General features: G+C 49.8%; 5 protein-coding genes across 7 annotated transcripts; 3 read left to right on the top strand and 2 right to left on the bottom strand.

The window, feature by feature from the left end:
- Window positions 1-5,460: 5,460 nt before the first annotated feature.
- FOXG_00205 (uncharacterized protein) lies at window positions 5,461-10,556 on the top strand. Of its 3 annotated transcripts, XM_018376370.1 has the most exons (3): window positions 5,461-5,524; window positions 5,610-5,908; window positions 5,961-10,556. In XM_018376370.1, exons 2-3 carry the CDS (start codon window positions 5,713-5,715, stop codon window positions 8,714-8,716), a joined length of 2,952 nt encoding a protein of 983 aa, XP_018231925.1. In that variant the 5' UTR covers window positions 5,461-5,524; window positions 5,610-5,712; the 3' UTR covers window positions 8,717-10,556. The 3 variants fall into 3 exon arrangements, with proteins under 3 accessions (XP_018231925.1, XP_018231926.1, XP_018231927.1); XM_018376371.1 differs by lacking the exon at window positions 5,461-5,524 and having other exon boundaries at window positions 5,573-5,908; XM_018376372.1 differs by lacking the exon at window positions 5,461-5,524 and having other exon boundaries at window positions 5,576-5,908; window positions 5,966-8,864.
- FOXG_00204 (uncharacterized protein) lies at window positions 7,172-10,721 on the bottom strand. The gene is made up of 2 exons (XM_018376369.1): window positions 10,620-10,721; window positions 7,172-10,556 (listed from the first exon to the last, which is right to left on the bottom strand). Exons 1-2 carry the CDS (start codon window positions 10,645-10,647, stop codon window positions 8,950-8,952), a joined length of 1,635 nt encoding a protein of 544 aa, XP_018231924.1. The 5' UTR covers window positions 10,648-10,721; the 3' UTR covers window positions 7,172-8,949.
- Window positions 10,722-11,027: 306 nt separating this feature from the next.
- Window positions 11,028-12,887, top strand: FOXG_00203 (glutamate-1-semialdehyde 2,1-aminomutase). The gene is made up of 3 exons (XM_018376368.1): window positions 11,028-11,615; window positions 11,667-12,159; window positions 12,209-12,887. The coding sequence occupies exons 1-3, from the start codon at window positions 11,404-11,406 to the stop codon at window positions 12,812-12,814; spliced, it is 1,311 nt and encodes a 436-aa protein (XP_018231923.1). The 5' UTR covers window positions 11,028-11,403; the 3' UTR covers window positions 12,815-12,887.
- Window positions 12,888-13,016: 129 nt separating this feature from the next.
- On the top strand, window positions 13,017-14,599 carry FOXG_00202 (uncharacterized protein). The gene is made up of 2 exons (XM_018376367.1): window positions 13,017-14,165; window positions 14,215-14,599. The coding sequence occupies exon 1, from the start codon at window positions 13,112-13,114 to the stop codon at window positions 13,832-13,834; it is 723 nt and encodes a 240-aa protein (XP_018231922.1). The 5' UTR covers window positions 13,017-13,111; the 3' UTR covers window positions 13,835-14,165; window positions 14,215-14,599.
- Window positions 14,551-15,047, bottom strand: FOXG_00201 (protein-serine/threonine kinase; the record flags this gene model as incomplete). Its single annotated transcript, XM_018376366.1, has 2 exons — window positions 14,551-14,851; window positions 14,905-15,047. The coding sequence occupies 2 exons, from the start codon at window positions 15,045-15,047 to the stop codon at window positions 14,551-14,553; spliced, it is 444 nt and encodes a 147-aa protein (XP_018231921.1).
- Window positions 15,048-15,379: the final 332 nt, after the last annotated feature.

Here is a 15,379-nt window from a genome sequence, read left to right as displayed (position 1 = left end):
TGCTCCATGCACGCAAGCGCCCTTTGTCTCCCTAGCCTCCAATGTCTGCCTGTCGCTTGTCCTGTGTGCGCCGTCACGATGCTAACTGCATGCAGATGCCATTACATGGCTAGCAGTTCTGCCTTCAACGACATGAAACGTTGTTGCGTTGCTGCGCCGCAGACGTTGATCAACATTTTGATTTCTCATCGAACAGTTAATAATAACTCTCTTTCCATACCCGTATATGCGATTTGCTTAGGTGAGCTCCCAGTTGTTGTATCTGCACAGAAATTCTTGCGGTGCCAGACAAACAACATGGGGAGCCCTATTCAGGATCTTGAAGCATTGCAGCACCCGACCAGCTGCGTCGTGAACCATAGTTCGGTCAGTCTGGGCTTAACACGGTATCAACATGCTCACCGAGGTGCCAGTCGAAACAGGATGAGAAAGACTTTGATGTCGTCTTGCTTCCTGTGTCTCACCTTTTTGGCCCGTGATATCTTGTCTCATATCGTGTGCATTTATTACCTTGTTTGACCCACATCGCATCTCTTCCGCGAGATGGTCTCGCCTTAGCATCATGTAAGAAAAATCCATTAGGCTAACTGCCGCCTTCATTCTCGTCATTCGAGACGTGAATCTTGTTCCTTCCAGCCTTCTTGAGAAACGAAGGGACGTCATAAAGTCGCACTCATGTTGCATCCCTCGTTCGCTCATCGTTAGAACACTATAGCCTTGCACTCTGTTCCTCGACAGCTGGTCAAGAATACGGCCCAGCTTGACAGTAACTCAACGATAAATTCGCGAAAGCTGCACAGCATTGGAGGAACCTGAGCAAGTTCAGTAATAGCCCGTCGAGTGATGCCTGATGATGTAATAGTGCACTCAAGATCCGGAACACGATCTCCCTCGACGGTATTTCATAATGAATCAAACGAGTCGAGGTTCCTTACACACCTCGAAAAGCTCCAGCAAGGATTGAAAAAACACCGTGAAGTGATCAAGACACCAATTCTCAGTCAGCCATTTAGATGGAACCCACCTCTATGCAATAACGTTGCAAGTCTCCAACGTACCGTTGCAAAAGGCTCCAGGTGTCTGGAACGCCAACCGAGTCGATCAATCGCGACCCCAGAATCATGATCCGTTCCACTGTTGTCCACTCAACTCCCTTGTCCCTGTCATGCCTCTGATGTAACCTCCTCTGCTTGATAAGGCGCTCTGCAGAGCGTTCCAAGAGTTCGTAAATGTGTTTAAGATACTATAAGAACTCACCACCCAGCAGACTGCTAAGAAATGCATTCCTAGGTCCGGATAGTTAGCAGTCAGATGGAGCCCCGGGAAACTATGCCAGAGGGAGGGAGGTGCGGGAACGATCGCCCCAAGACCCCAGACCACACCAATTCATGAGCCCAGCCCAGCCTAACCAGCCCAGCCCAACCCACGATCCTCGTTCACCATCCATCCGTCCCCGCACGCACACAGTTCCCGCTATGTGGCTCTCCTCCCTCCATGGACATTGTACGATCATGGAGAAATGCCATGGCTAGCGAGAGGCTGCATCTCTGCATAGTACCAAACAGGGGGACCCGCTACCTATGTTAGCAATGCGAGTGCTCCTAAAGCTTCTACAGATCCAGGATCTTCCATCCACCGTGACCCCAACCTGGACCCCAGAGGCTGCTGTCTCCGCCATGGCCCATGGATTGACCTAAGGTCGTAGACGAGATACGCGAGAAGCATGGCCCTTCACCTTCTGGGAATGGGAGAGACATCTGTGCCCCGCGTTCCCTCGTGATGCTCAGCTCATATCCACAGACGGGCTGCACGCCTGCGAACTAACAAGCCACAGTTCCCATTCATTATTGATGAGCGGGGGCTACCGATATCGATCACCAAACTGATCCACCTCGCCTATGTTTGACTTGGCCCGCCGCGGCTTTTATTCCATGCTCCAACAACCTGCCATCTATGAAACCGTTCAGCCGTTGGTATCTTTGAGCCTCATCCTCATGCTTTTTTCATACTGTGGCACGAATCTCTAGCGAAATTTAATTAGTCTCTGTTGCGTCGTCATGGTTCGCCCATCACTCAGCCGTCGTTGAGATGTGCCCAAACACATCAAGCCAAAGGCGCCCTAACCATGGACCTTCAACTTCAGTACCTGCCTTAAACCGTAACGTAAAAAATCTCGCTTGTAGATCACTGGCAAACGTCGTATGAGGTTGCTTTCCCGGCCGGCCCGCACGTGAAACCTTGCCGGCGCCGGATCCCCAGTCTCTTCGCCTCGGCTTAATCTCTTGTGGAAAATCACCGTCAAGTGGCTGAGTTTCCCCTCTCCAGATCCTGGTCTCGCGTCCCCAAGGTATAATTTAACCTCCCGTTTTGTTTGGCTGGCTGCCATCTCCTTCACCTTGCGCGGTTTCTCTATTCTTTGAATAACTGAGTCGCCATTGTCTCTTTAGCCCGCTAACAATACCTGAGTCAACAGCCTTCTCCATAAATCCGGGTCCGCATTGCATCATGCTGATGTATCATCCTTGCTAATCTGCCCTCGGCTCTCTGTCTTGTGACGCCTGACCAGCTGGAAACTTCGTCTTCTGGCTGACTTGCGAGTACGACACCAATCACATCAGTCCGTGCGGCCGATTCTTGGCTACCAACAAGAGGCGTTTGTCTCGGCCCTCATTCCAATAGCCTCACACCCAGGCCCCTGTTCATTTTAATGATATGCTTGTCCTTCAGATGGTTCAAAGTGCAGCAATCCGATTTGAATCATTTCCCATTCGTTACTACCGATGCCTGATTCCATCCAGTGGCAGAACGATAGTTCCTGTTCACCAGGTAAGTCCTTACCATCGAAACGTTCAACGGGTGTGCTGTGGGCTTCCTTTTCTACGACGCGCGCCATGCTCTTGAGATACATGTGGCATGAAAGCAAAGCGACATGCTTTGTATAAGTTGCCCACCATGTATTGACGTTGAGCCCTTCGCAACCAGGAGGAGATTATATTCTGCTCATGCTCGAATGCAAAGTCTCTTCGGGACATACATCCTCTTGTTTCTTACGAGCTCTTATTGCACGCTAAACGCGACCCCGTGAGCTCTTCTCTGACGCGCGCCGCATTCTCAGACTCGAGCAAACCCCCGGGCCTAACAGTACCCGGCGTCATGCATTTCCTAATACAGCAGCCTGCTGCTACCCCTTCGCCCATCACATGGATCGACGCGCTGTCCTAGGGTTCTGCTCACCGGCCGCAGCCACGCCTGGAAATGCTAAACACAACGCTCGTGTAAACTGGTTGAAGAATCGAGTAATTCACAAATATCTGAAAGGACTGACAATAGATCCGAATAGCCTTCGGGTCTGACAAGACCCATCAATATGCAACAACCAAAGCCCTGCAGTTGGCAGAAATACTTCGGTTGGTTGCATCTGTCCCCGTCAGGCAGACTGAAGGTGAAGAACGGTCATATCAATATGTTGTCATAAATGCCCATCCCATTCTTGAATGCTGTGAAAGCACTACCGGTGAGTTGCTTGGTTTGCCAATATATGTTTGAAATTTTGATACGATATCAACAATCGCAGCCTCAGTCATAGCAATAGGCTACAGGGATATTGATGACAGCAATGTCGCGACTCCAGTAAGCCCCAATGGTCACTGTTGCCCTGTGGGCTATCGTTCTCGACAACTTCGCTAATATTAGAATTTGCCACTATCGTTGTGATATCCCTCTCATCCTTCGCAAAGGCTTCATATCGCCAGCCACAGTATACCTTGCAAACACAGTAACTTGCCTCCATCGGGCGAAATAGTGGAGTAGAGGTTGGAACGAACCGAGCAATAGTTTTGTGCTCGTCAAGTTTTATTGTATATTGTAGATAGGATGTTTGAATGATATTGCAGATGGCCAGGGCCAATGATCGGGCAGAAGCCAACTCAACATGATCATGTGTGACTCAATGCCCGAGGCCTGCGGGAAGAATAAAATGAGGACAAGGGAAGCACATCTATCGGGAAGTTCTACTGCCCTGCGGTATCCTTGTGAACCCTCGGAGCCTGAAGAGACTTTACCAAGTCGATCCCTTTCCGTATCAATGCTTCTCATGACAGCGCATAGCAGGATTGCCATTGGTTCAGGACGCTATCTGCATATTGAGGCTGACTGTCAAATCTGTCCATCATTGTAACATTGATTTCAAGTCACATCAGGCAAATCTGTCGGCTCTGGCCCCCGAAGCAGCCGGTGCATTATCAGCGGAGAATCCTCCCAGTATTGAACTGTGAGATTGAACTCGATAGATGTACAGGAGACAGAAGCGCCGAAAGGACTGCTTTCTTTAAGGTACTAGGTCTGAGAATGAGGCTGGTGGTTTCTTCTGCTTTGCAGTATGCTCAAACCCTGAAGCGCATGCATTGTGACCTTCACGGCATAGCGTATGTCGGACTACAAAACTAATCCGAGGGTATTTTCCAAACTTCTTAGGTGTTGGTGAGACCCCTAGGATATAGAAGCTGTATATTTTCGAGCCGGGTGAGCATTTGGCCATCTTCCTGGTAAGCTCTTGCTAATACGACTCGGGATCCGACGTTCGTGAGAGGGTAAAAAGTGCGAGCCTTGACACCGCACACAGTGATAAACAGACCCCCTAAGGTATTATAGCACTTCATGGCCAAACTTTTCCTTGTAACAGCAAAACGCTTCCTGGCTCATCTCCATGGTGATAGTAGGACTTGGCCAGATGCAGTGCTCGTAGCTGCTAACAGTGTCCCACCTACCGAGACTCTGCTAGACAGTTAATACTGTGTATCACGCCTTATCATGTAACGGGCTTTGAGGAAAGACACGTCTCTGAGCCCGTGTTGGAGAAGATGAACTTAGCGCAACCTAGAGGGCGGGTAGGATAACACAACCTTGTGTATGAATTTGAGACTGTGAATCTGTCCCTTTGCCACATGACCGCAATAAGGCTTTTATGATTGGTTCATACAAGATGTTGAAAGCTATCATCTAATTTGCGGTCTCGTTGACTAGACCTCGCAGGCTCTGGACTGGCGGCTCTGAGTGCAACTAAGGCAAGGTCCAATGATTCCTCTTTTCTCCATTGATGAAAAGGAGTTCCAGTCAGATATTCGACGATATGGAGAGATGCTGAGGATTCTGTGCATTAGAATAGCATGCGACTGTCGGATCGGATGTGTAAGTCATGTGTATTTAGCAGATGGAGAACGCAGCAAGAGCTTGGCAGCATGCTTCCGGGACAACGCATGTTCTCTCTAATAGCTTAAACATAATCTGTTGTTGTTTCAATTTCAAGCTCCTGGTGCTCAGGGCATCGAATTTTGTCCTGTAGATAGAAGATCTGAGAGGAAGGTGAAGTGAAGTGAAGTTCAGAGCACGTGACTTTATCGTCATGTGATAAGGATCTGCTAAACATAGATTTCCAAGAAAGGGAAAGAAGTAATGGGAATTATCAGCTGCTTTACAGCCCATACAGAGAGAGACTCGCTATTCCTTTGTTCTCTCTCTTCAGGAGGTAATAGCCCTCAAAACTACTATCAAGATTCTTGCTCGTTCGCAGGACCTCGAAGAACATGAACAATTGCTGACTTATCGATAAGCGCCCCACTATCGCCTACTCGAACGCTTTGCGATCAACAGTCTTTTCATCATTATTATCTGCTCTGAACTTTACCACGTCGCGAGAAAAGCAGCCTGTCAAAGATGGCGAGCTTGAAAAGATCTACCGAGACAGATTCTCTGGCCTCAAACATCTCGAGCAAGGTCTACGTGCGATCAACCCGGAGTGGCAAGGTGCAGAAAATCGTGAGAGAAGTCTACTTACGAACTGACATCCCCTGCTCTTCCAAGCTCTGCAAAGCTTGTCTTCAGGATGCCCCTAGAAATGCCGCTCAGCAAGGTGAGACTGTTTCTTTCGCCTGACTCGTTCAGTCTATTAATGAGTATTGCAGCTCAGCCTTTTGTGCTCTCGGACAAGCCAGCAGGCACCGAGACTTTCCCCCAGGGCCATTACCTGGTGCCTGATACTAACGCGTTGCTCAACGCAATGGACCTTTTCGAGCAGAGCTCAGCTTTCTACGATGTTATCATCCTGCAAACAGTACTGGAGGAGCTGCGAAATCGGTCATTACCACTCTACAACCGTCTAGTGGGGCTCACAAAGAGCGAGGATAAGAGATTTTACGTCTTTTTTAACGACTTTAGGCTCGAGACATTCGTCCACCGTCAGGCAAATGAGACTGTGAACGACAGGAATGACAGAGCTGTGCGGTTAGCCGTCAAGTGGTACGGCGAGCATCTTGCCAGGACAAAGGCGAAAAAGCTGCCAGCAGTAGTGATGCTTAGCGATGATCGAGAGAACCTTCGCAAGGCCAAAGAAGAGGGGCTTCACGCATCTTCTCTCCGGGACTATGTGAGCGGCCTCGAAGATGGCGAGAGACTACTTGATATGGTCGCAGAAGCTCAAAACCAAGAGTCTTTTAAGAAGCAGGGTCAGATGCTGTACCCTGAATACTTTACTCTATCAAGGATGATGACCGGAGTCAAGGCTGGGTTGATGCATCAAGGAATCTTCAACGTGTCGCCATATAACTACCTCGAGGGTTCAATCAAAGTACCGGCGTTCCCCAAACCTCTTCTCGTATTGGGTCGCGAAAACATCAACCGAGCCGTTGATGGTGATGTTGTGGTTGTTGAAGTTCTTCCCCAAGATCAGTGGAAAGAACCTTCGACAAAGATCATTGAGGAGGACGCCATCACCAAGAACGAGAATGCAGATGTGGAAGAGAGCCAGGATCTCGTATCTGAAAAGGAGCGAAAGGCCTTGCAAGAGCAGGTCAGGAAGACTCAGAAGAGTGCATCGGAGAGCAAGCCACAGCCTACGGCCAAGGTTGTGGGTGTTATCAAGCGTAATTGGCGTCAGTATGTTGGTCATATCGACCCATCGTCAGCCAGTAAGGGTTCCAGCCAAGGTCGCAAGCAGGATAGCGTTTTCCTCATCCCAATGGACAAGAAGATTCCCAAAATCCGCCTTCGTACACGACAGGTTGCTGACCTTCTTGGCAAGCGCCTGTTGGTAACTATTGATGCCTGGGAGCGTGACTCAAGACATCCTGTCGGACATTTTGTGCGATCTTTGGGTGAGCTGGAGACCAAGTCGGCCGAGACTGAAGCTCTGTTGCTGGAGTGGGATGTTCAATATCGGCCTTTTCCCAAGACCGTATTGGACTGCCTTCCCAGAGAGGGACACGACTGGAGAGTGCCGACGAGCATGGAAGATCCTGGCTGGAGGCAGAGAGAGGATCTCCGAGGTCTTCTCATCTGCAGTATTGACCCTGTTGGGTGCCAGGATATCGATGATGCTCTCCATGCCAAACAGCTCCCTAATGGGAACTATGAAGTTGGTGTTCACATCGCCGACGTGTCCAACTTTGTCAAGCCTGCCAACGCCATGGATACTGAAGCCAGTATCCGGGGTACCACAGTCTATCTCGTCGACAAGCGTATCGATATGCTGCCTCCTCTTCTCGGTACGGATCTTTGCTCGCTCAAGCCTTACGTCGAGCGATTTGCATTCTCGGTGCTCTGGGAGCTGAACGACAATGCTGACATCGTCAACGTTCGCTTCACCAAGTCTGTCATCAAATCTCGAGAAGCGTTCAGCTACGAACAGGCCCAGTTGCGAATTGACGATGAGTCTCAGCAAGACGATCTTACCAAGGGAATGCGCATGCTTCTCATGTTGTCCAAGAAATTAAAGAAGAAGCGAATGGATGCTGGTGCCCTGAGCCTCTCTTCCCCAGAAGTCAAGGTGCAAACTGAATCTGAGACGTCTGACCCTATTGATGTCAAGACAAAGCAGCTTCTCGATACAAACTCTCTCGTCGAAGAGTTCATGTTGTTTGCCAACGTTAGCGTTGCAGCCAAGATCTATGAAGCATTTCCTCAAACCGCCATTCTCCGACGTCACGCGGCTCCCCCAAAGACAAACTTTGACGAACTATCAAACCAACTCCGCACCAAGCGTGGCATGGAGTTGCGGACCGACTCCAGCAAGGCCCTTGCCGATTCTCTGGATCAGTGCGTGGACCCCAAGGAGCCATTCTTCAACACCCTTGTGCGTATCATGGCTACTCGCTGCATGATGAGTGCAGAGTATTTCTGCTCTGGAACACAAGCCTATCCTGAATTCCGCCATTACGGTCTTGCTTCAGAGATCTACACTCATTTCACCTCTCCCATTAGACGTTACGCCGATCTTCTTGCCCACAGACAGCTCGCTGCTGCCATCGACTATGAGGCCATACACCCCAACGTCCGCAGCCGGGGTCGCCTTGAGGCTGTCTGTAAGAACATCAACGTGCGCCACCGCAATGCTCAGATGGCTGGTCGTGCCAGCATCGCCTACTATGTCGGCCAAGCCCTGAAGGGCAAGGTTGCTGAGGAAGACGCGTTCGTGATGAAGATTTTCAGCAACGGCTTCGTCGTTCTTGTTCCACGATTTGGTACAGAGGGCCTGATCCGCCTTCGAGACCTTGCAGAGCCTGAGCCCGAGGCTGAGTATGACGCAGAGACATACACGCTTACAACCAAGGGAAGCCGCGAGATCAAGGTAGAGCTCTTCCAAAAAGTCAGGGTTAGAGTCCGTGACGAGAAGGATGAAATGACAGGCAAACGCGGTGTCAAGATGGAATTGATCGAAGCATAGATATAGACGAACAAAAGCTGGGTTGTGTTGGGAGGTACACGGCATCATGCATAATCTACGAGTCACTTGGTAAACCATGTAGGAGTTTTGGGAAGACAAATTGTTTTTTTACGAATGTATATGCACGGATATAAACCGTTCTACCAGATCCTTGAAACGCCAAACTTTCCAGTGAAGAACTCATGTTAACCCTTCCGTCATTTTGCTGAACAAAACCGCTGAAACACTTTTCTTTACTGCTCCATTGCATCGGCGGCTTCGGCACTGCCCTCATCGTCACCCCATAGGCCCTCGAGCTTGAACTCGGCAGCCCATTCGGTCACGATCTGCTTCTGGTCAGCAGCAACCTCGTCCTCGCCAGCGTTCTTGATGGCCGACTTGGAGGCGGTAGTTGTCGACTCGACAGCTAGAACAGGAGGCTCAACCCATCCCTGGATGCGGCCGTCTCGCCAGTCAGTGACGACTGTCATAGCAGCAGCAGAGAGGTTAGGAATACCGCCACGACCAAGACGGCCTCTCTTGCGGGCGACTTGAACGAGGAAGTCGGTGGTGATATCACCATCGGCACGATCAGGGAGGAGGGCAGGAATATCGTAGACGCTTGTGAGCTTCTGCATAAGATCGGGAGAAGCTGACAGACGCTTCAGGAGAAGAGTTACGGCGGGCATAGGATCGGCGATCTGCTTGGGGGGGACAGCGTTGAGGAGAACCAAGTGAGCATGTGCCTCAGTGGCGTTCTTGAGAGAAACGAGACCAGCAGATTGGGTGGAAGACGATGAAGGGAAAACAACACCGGGGGAGTCGAGAAGAGTAAGCTTGCTGTCGATCTTGACAGAGCGAATACTTGTGGTAACACCAGCCTCGGCACCAGCAGGGCAAGCCTTGGAAGAGCTGCCACCCTTACCGCTCATCCTTGAAAGAAGAGCGTTGATAACAGAGCTCTTGCCGACGTTAGGATAACCGATAACACCAACAGAGACGGCGCGCTTGAGTTGTCGGCTGGCGGCAAAGCTCTTGAGGGCCTTGAAGAGCGTGGCAGAGGTGCTCTGGACGGTCAGGTCGCGGTGGTTAAAGGTGTGGGCGTTGGGAGCAGCGCCAGAGGCTCGGAGAGGCAGAGTAGGGAAGTATCGTCGCAGGTAGATAAGCCAGTCTCGTAGAACCTTGGGAGGGATGAGATCAACCTTGTTAATGACAAGGATCAGTCGCTTGCCGCCAGATGCGGCAGCCATAATCTGGCGCTCAACCTCGCGAGAGCGGGTGCCCTCGGGATCGCGAGCATCGAGGACATAAAGAACAACATCGGCCTGCTCAACGACCTGCTTGAAGACTCTGTCGTAGGTCTTTCTTGATGAGGCCTGACCAATGGACATCTCAGGGCCACGGTCGTTGTCGGAGCCGTCGCTATCGTCGTCCTCGTCCATATCATCGTCGTCAGCGAGTTGTCGATCATAGGTAGCAGCAGCAGCGCGGGCGCTCGCGATAAGCGCAGCCATGGGGTTTGACTCGTCGATATCCTCGTCCATGCCGTCCTCCTCCATCTCGTCGCCAACGTCGACCTGGACATCGGTCATGGCCGCCTCGTCCTTGGCGCCCGTCTTTGCAGCCTTGGCCAGCTCCTTTCTTCTTTGCGCCTCCTCGGCCTTCTTTAGACGGTTCTCTTCGATCTCCTGGAGCAGCTTCTCCTTGTAGGGGAACAGGTTGGGGATGCCGGGGTCCTTCTTTAACTTTGATCGCCATTCCGGGTTCTTCTTTGCCAACTTGCGCTCCTTCTTTTGCTTTGCGGCGGAAGCCTTTTCGATCTTGTGGCGAAGACGAACGGGAGTTCGCTTAGACTTGGGCTCTGGACAATCAAATTAGTATTGGAGACTCTATTTTCGAGTGGGTTTATGTTGATTCGACCTACTCTTGGGTTTGGTAATTGAACCGGCCATTGTGAAATCCTTGACTTGATTTTACTGTGATCGGCTTGTCTTGTCTAGTTCTCGTCTTCACTGCATAGTCTCGGCCAAAAGTTTGAAAAATTAAGTGGGATATCAAATTCTGCCGCTTTATTTTTCAGACCGCTTTTCTTCCCCCACTTCAGAAGGTACGTATCTTTGCTGGTGAATCAACCTAAAGGGAACCTGAGATTGATGAGTTGACTTACTAAGGTATTTCCAGATAACGATGAAATGTATCATAAGGTCACAAGTCAAATATTTCAATTCAGTTTCAATTCCATGCTGTTTGAGGTCTTGTCTAGTTTGAGACTCTTCGAGTTCCCATATCTACTGATACGTGTCTGTGTTGGGAATATCCTAGTTCAAGTGATTGTAAAGCATGATCTAAGGGGCTTAATTAACACAAGGACTTTCAGTATCAATCGTAAGCCCATCAACCCGTTGATTGTATGGTCACTCTGGCAGTTCCTTAACTTGGATCGTTGTGAACAAGTCGGTGGAAACTATGCCCACGCCAGACCCGAAACCCGATAACATACCAAGGTAGACCCGAAAACCACCACAACATACTAGGTACATATCAACATGCCATGACTATCACTTGTTCCCGAAATGCGAAAGAATCTGTATCGTTGTAAAATCGATCAACTGAAACTAATTCTGAAACAACATATATAATTCATTGCCTTTCCTCTTGGATGCCAGCACACACTTACACTAAACGCCAAGTCAACACCACAGGTAGCCATGTCTTCAGAACTCATCCAGCAAATTCAGGCGGAACTCGAGGCCGCCACGACTCGATACATTGATCGCAATCCTCGATCCAAGGCTCTTCACGATGAAGCTCTCAAATCAATGCCTGGCGGGAACACGAGGACTGTTCTGCACGCTAGTCCATTCCCTGTGGTGATCAAGTCTGGCAAAGGCCATCAAATTACTTCTGAGGATGGACATACGTAAGTCCTGTAAGCTATTACAACCAAAAACTCTGCTTACAGATCATATAGTTATACAGATTTCACCGGCGAGTTCACAGCTGCTCTCTATGGGCATTCCAACCCTGTCATTATCTCGGCTATTCGAGATGTGCTTGACAATGTAGGCATGAATGTTGGTGGCAATACAGCTCAAGAGCAGATATTCGCTCGTGAAGTCTGCAGTCGCTTCAATCTGGAACATGTACGCTTCTGTAACTCTGGTACTGAAGCCAACATCCACGCTCTAGCAGCTGCCAGGGCTTTCACCAAGAAAAGAAAAGTCGTCACTTTCAGTGGGGGCTATCATGGTGCTGTGATAGGATTCAAGGGAGGGAAACCAGAGGCCAATAATGTCGACCTGGATGATTGGGTCGTGGCCAGATACAACGATCTTGATAGCGCTCGTGCTGCTATTGAGAGTGAGGGTATTGCTGCAGTGTTGGTGGAAGGGATGCAAGGCTCTGGAGGTGGCATTCCCGGACACCCTGAATTTCTTCAGGGCATACAAGAGATTGCTGGAAATGTAAGTCTACGTGCTCTGTCTACTCCATCTTGTATACTCACAGTTTCAGGCCGGCGTCTTGTTCATCATCGACGAAGTCATGACCTCCCGTCTCTCAGGAGGGGGCATCTCCGAAATGAGGGGACTCAAACCAGACCTCAAGACCTTTGGAAAGTATCTCGGTGGAGGCCTAGCTTTTGGTGCTTTCGGCGGTAGAGCAGATATCATGGCTGCTTTTGATCCACGGCTTCCCGCTGCTCTCTCGCATTCAGGCACTTTTAACAACAACACTCTGGTGACACACGCTGGCTACGCTGGCCTAACAAAGATCTACACGCCTGAGGTTGCAGCTCAATTCACCAGATCTGGAGATGAGCTCAGGGAGCGGCTCAATGTAGTAACAAAGGATACAAGAGTGCTCTTTACTGGTATCGGCACTATCATGGGGGTCCATTTTCCCAAGGATGGTTCTCGTGTGATCGAAAGATCTGGTGAAGTCGAAGAACTCGATTCCTTGAGGGACCTTTTTTGGCTTGAGATGATGGAGGAGGGTTTCTGGGTCGTACGCAGAGGATTCATGGCTTTGGTGCTCGACACTCCCACGGACGAGTTTGACAGGTTTGTCAGTTGTGTTGAGGCATGGGTTTCTAAGCGTGCGAAAATGGTTAAAATCTAACTGCAAGTCGTATTATTAGACCTTTATTCGAAACACTATACAGGTTAATAAATATCTCCGTCTTATTTGTCAGATGTTAGACATGGTCGATATAAGTTGTTCAAGTGCATGTTCAGTGTCTGATTGGCCAGTCACCCTTGCCTTGGTCTCCACATAGTTCTTTAGGTATCTTAAGGTACCTAGTTCTCAGTACAACTCCATACTTCCACCTTCAATCGCGCTTTTCTTTCTTTCTGACCCTTGCGCCAATCAACCGTTCATCTCCATCACAACTCCTCATATTACAAAACCTCGACGATGGATTTCCAAAACCGCGCCGGCTCGAAATTCGGCGGTGGAGGCGTCGCTTCTCAATCCGCCACCAACGCCGATCGTCGCGAACGTCTTCGCAAGCTCGCTCTCGAGACCATCGACCTCGACAAGGACCCCTACTTCTTCAAGAATCACGTCGGCTCGTTCGAGTGCCGTCTTTGTCTCACGGTTCATCAGAATGATGGCTCCTACCTCGCTCATACGCAGGGCAAGAAACATCAGACCAACCTCGCCCGTCGCGCTGCTCGTGAGCAAAAAGAAGGTCGTCAAGGCGCCGTTGACCCAGCTACTGGTCTCCCCATTGGAGTCACAGGTGCAGGCTTCGCGCAGCGTCGCAACGTCGTAAAGATCGGACGCCCAGGATACAAGATCACCAAGATCCGCGACCCTGTCTCTCGTCAGCAGGGTCTGCTCTTCCAGCTCCAATATCCCGATGCGACCCCCGAAACATCTCCCAAGTGGCAGGTCATGAACGCCTTCACTCAGCACGTTGAGGAGCCCGACAAGAACTTCCAATACCTACTCGTCGCCGCCGAACCTTACGAGACAGTTGGCTTCAAAATTCCTGCCCGTGAGCTTGACAAGCGCGAGGACAAGCAGTTTGCCTTTTGGGATCCGGATGCCAAGGAGTATTGGATTCAGGTCATGTTTATGACTGAGCGTGAGGAACGTTTCAACGCGGCTCCTGGTTTGACGGCAAGGAGGTAATGGCCCATTTATTTACCCTCTGGTGGTCATGGTTATTTGCATCTTGGGAGTAAAGAAAAGGATATCCGGGTCATGGGACGGCGTTACGGTGTTCTTTTTTTTTTTTTTTTTTTTTTTTTGCAATAATTCTGTCCATGGTATCCAAGTCTCGAAATAAACGCCAGTAGAGCCTTGTTGCTGTGTATGGGTTGCCAAGTTTCATGTATACTTATCACCCAATCTCCTGTGATCACGGCACAGCAGTTCAATTAGACTTCAAGATACTTAATGATAGACTGTATTTCAAATGGCATGTCTCAAACAACACAGTTCAGATACATGCACTATCACGGTACATCTCCATATGTCTTGCTTCAGTATATTATTATTGACTTGTACAGCAGTGTCTGGAAACCTCGTGTTTTGTTACATGTCCTGTATAATGCGATGCAAATTGCAGACAGCAAACGTCCTGACCGACTTTGTATGCCCCTCCATCTGAACCAGACCTGCTACCATAGTATCATCAAAAACATGCATCGAAACAGCCAAAAGGCTCAACAAAAGGGCAAGCCTCGCACAGTATTCGCTTCGTCTATCATGTCATGAATAACTGCTTGAAGGACTCGTTGTACTCATCCGGGTTGCCGCCCCTTTTTCCATCGACAGCGCCCGTTCACAGAACTGGGTTCGCTTCGTGGAGAGACCATGCCGCAAGCCATGCCACCTCAACCCATTTATCGGAAGTTGTTATCAAATCGCTTGAATGTGTAGCCGATGAATGGCAAGCTCATCTCTGGAGACTCCTCAACCTTGTGGCCTTGCTGGATAGCCTGTGCCTTGAGGACAGTGGCGTTATCGGTCTGGTCAATTTCATCAGTAGGGAAATAAGTCGTGTCGATGTTGGAGGTCAAGCGAGGCTCGAAGGGTGCGCGGATACGGCGCAGGCTATCAAACTCAACACCGCGGAAGAAAGCATGACCCTTGATTTCGTGGGCACCGCCACGGCCGAGACGGTTCTCTGTGTTACAGACCATGCTGCTTTCTGTTAGCAACCTGCGTTCCCCTTGACCCTCGAGACGATTGCTTACCTTCGGATAAGATGCTCCGCATCGGTACCCAGTGTGATATCATCTGGAAAGTACAGAGTTTGTCTCCAGTTGACAATCTTGCGGTAGGTGTCATGGCTGTCTTCAGCGCAGAAAGGAGGCCAGCCCACCAGACACTCGAACATGATCGTGCCGAGTGACCACCAATCACAGTCGAATGTGTATTCTGTGGCCAGTGAAAATCTCAGGAGCAATGTAGTCAGGAGTTCCGACGGTCGAGTACGCCATAAGTCTTCGAGATCGTCTCCAGTCGTTGATCTGGGATCGATTGCTGACTGTCAGGTTGATTTGGTCAAGCGCAACCGAGTTACGGTCGCGAGGCCTGTTTGATCGGCTTGCAACAGCTGCTGATAATAGTTATTATCATGAAGCCTGTGGAAGCCCGTTGACAGGCCAAAATCTGTGAGTTTGACATGTCCTCCGCGATCGAGGAGAATGTTGTCAGGCTTGATATCAC

This window comes from Fusarium oxysporum, chromosome 1, assembly GCF_000149955.1.
Source record: "Fusarium oxysporum f. sp. lycopersici 4287 chromosome 1, whole genome shotgun sequence".
Lineage (NCBI taxonomy): Eukaryota > Fungi > Ascomycota > Sordariomycetes > Hypocreales > Nectriaceae > Fusarium > Fusarium oxysporum.
Note: the sequence above shows the minus strand (reverse complement) of the source record. Positions and strands in the feature narration are given on the sequence as shown.

Coding starts and splice junctions, on each gene's coding strand:
- FOXG_00203 (XM_018376368.1), top strand. CDS start 11,404: ATGTCTTCAGAACTCATCCAGCAAATTCAGGCGGAACTCGAGGCCGCC. Junction 11,616..11,666: donor ACTTCTGAGGATGGACATAC/GTAAGTCCTGTA, acceptor CAGATCATATAG/TTATACAGATTTCACCGGCG. Junction 12,160..12,208: donor TACAAGAGATTGCTGGAAAT/GTAAGTCTACGT, acceptor TCACAGTTTCAG/GCCGGCGTCTTGTTCATCAT.
- FOXG_00204 (XM_018376369.1), bottom strand. CDS start 10,647: ATGGCCGGTTCAATTACCAAACCCAAGA. Junction 10,557..10,619: donor TTCAATTACCAAACCCAAGA/GTAGGTCGAATC, acceptor TTGATTGTCCAG/AGCCCAAGTCTAAGCGAACT.
- FOXG_00205 (XM_018376370.1), top strand. CDS start 5,713: ATGGCGAGCTTGAAAAGATCTACCGAGACAGATTCTCTGGCCTCAAAC. Junction 5,909..5,960: donor TAGAAATGCCGCTCAGCAAG/GTGAGACTGTTT, acceptor TGAGTATTGCAG/CTCAGCCTTTTGTGCTCTCG.
- FOXG_00202 (XM_018376367.1), top strand. CDS start 13,112: ATGGATTTCCAAAACCGCGCCGGCTCGAAATTCGGCGGTGGAGGCGTC.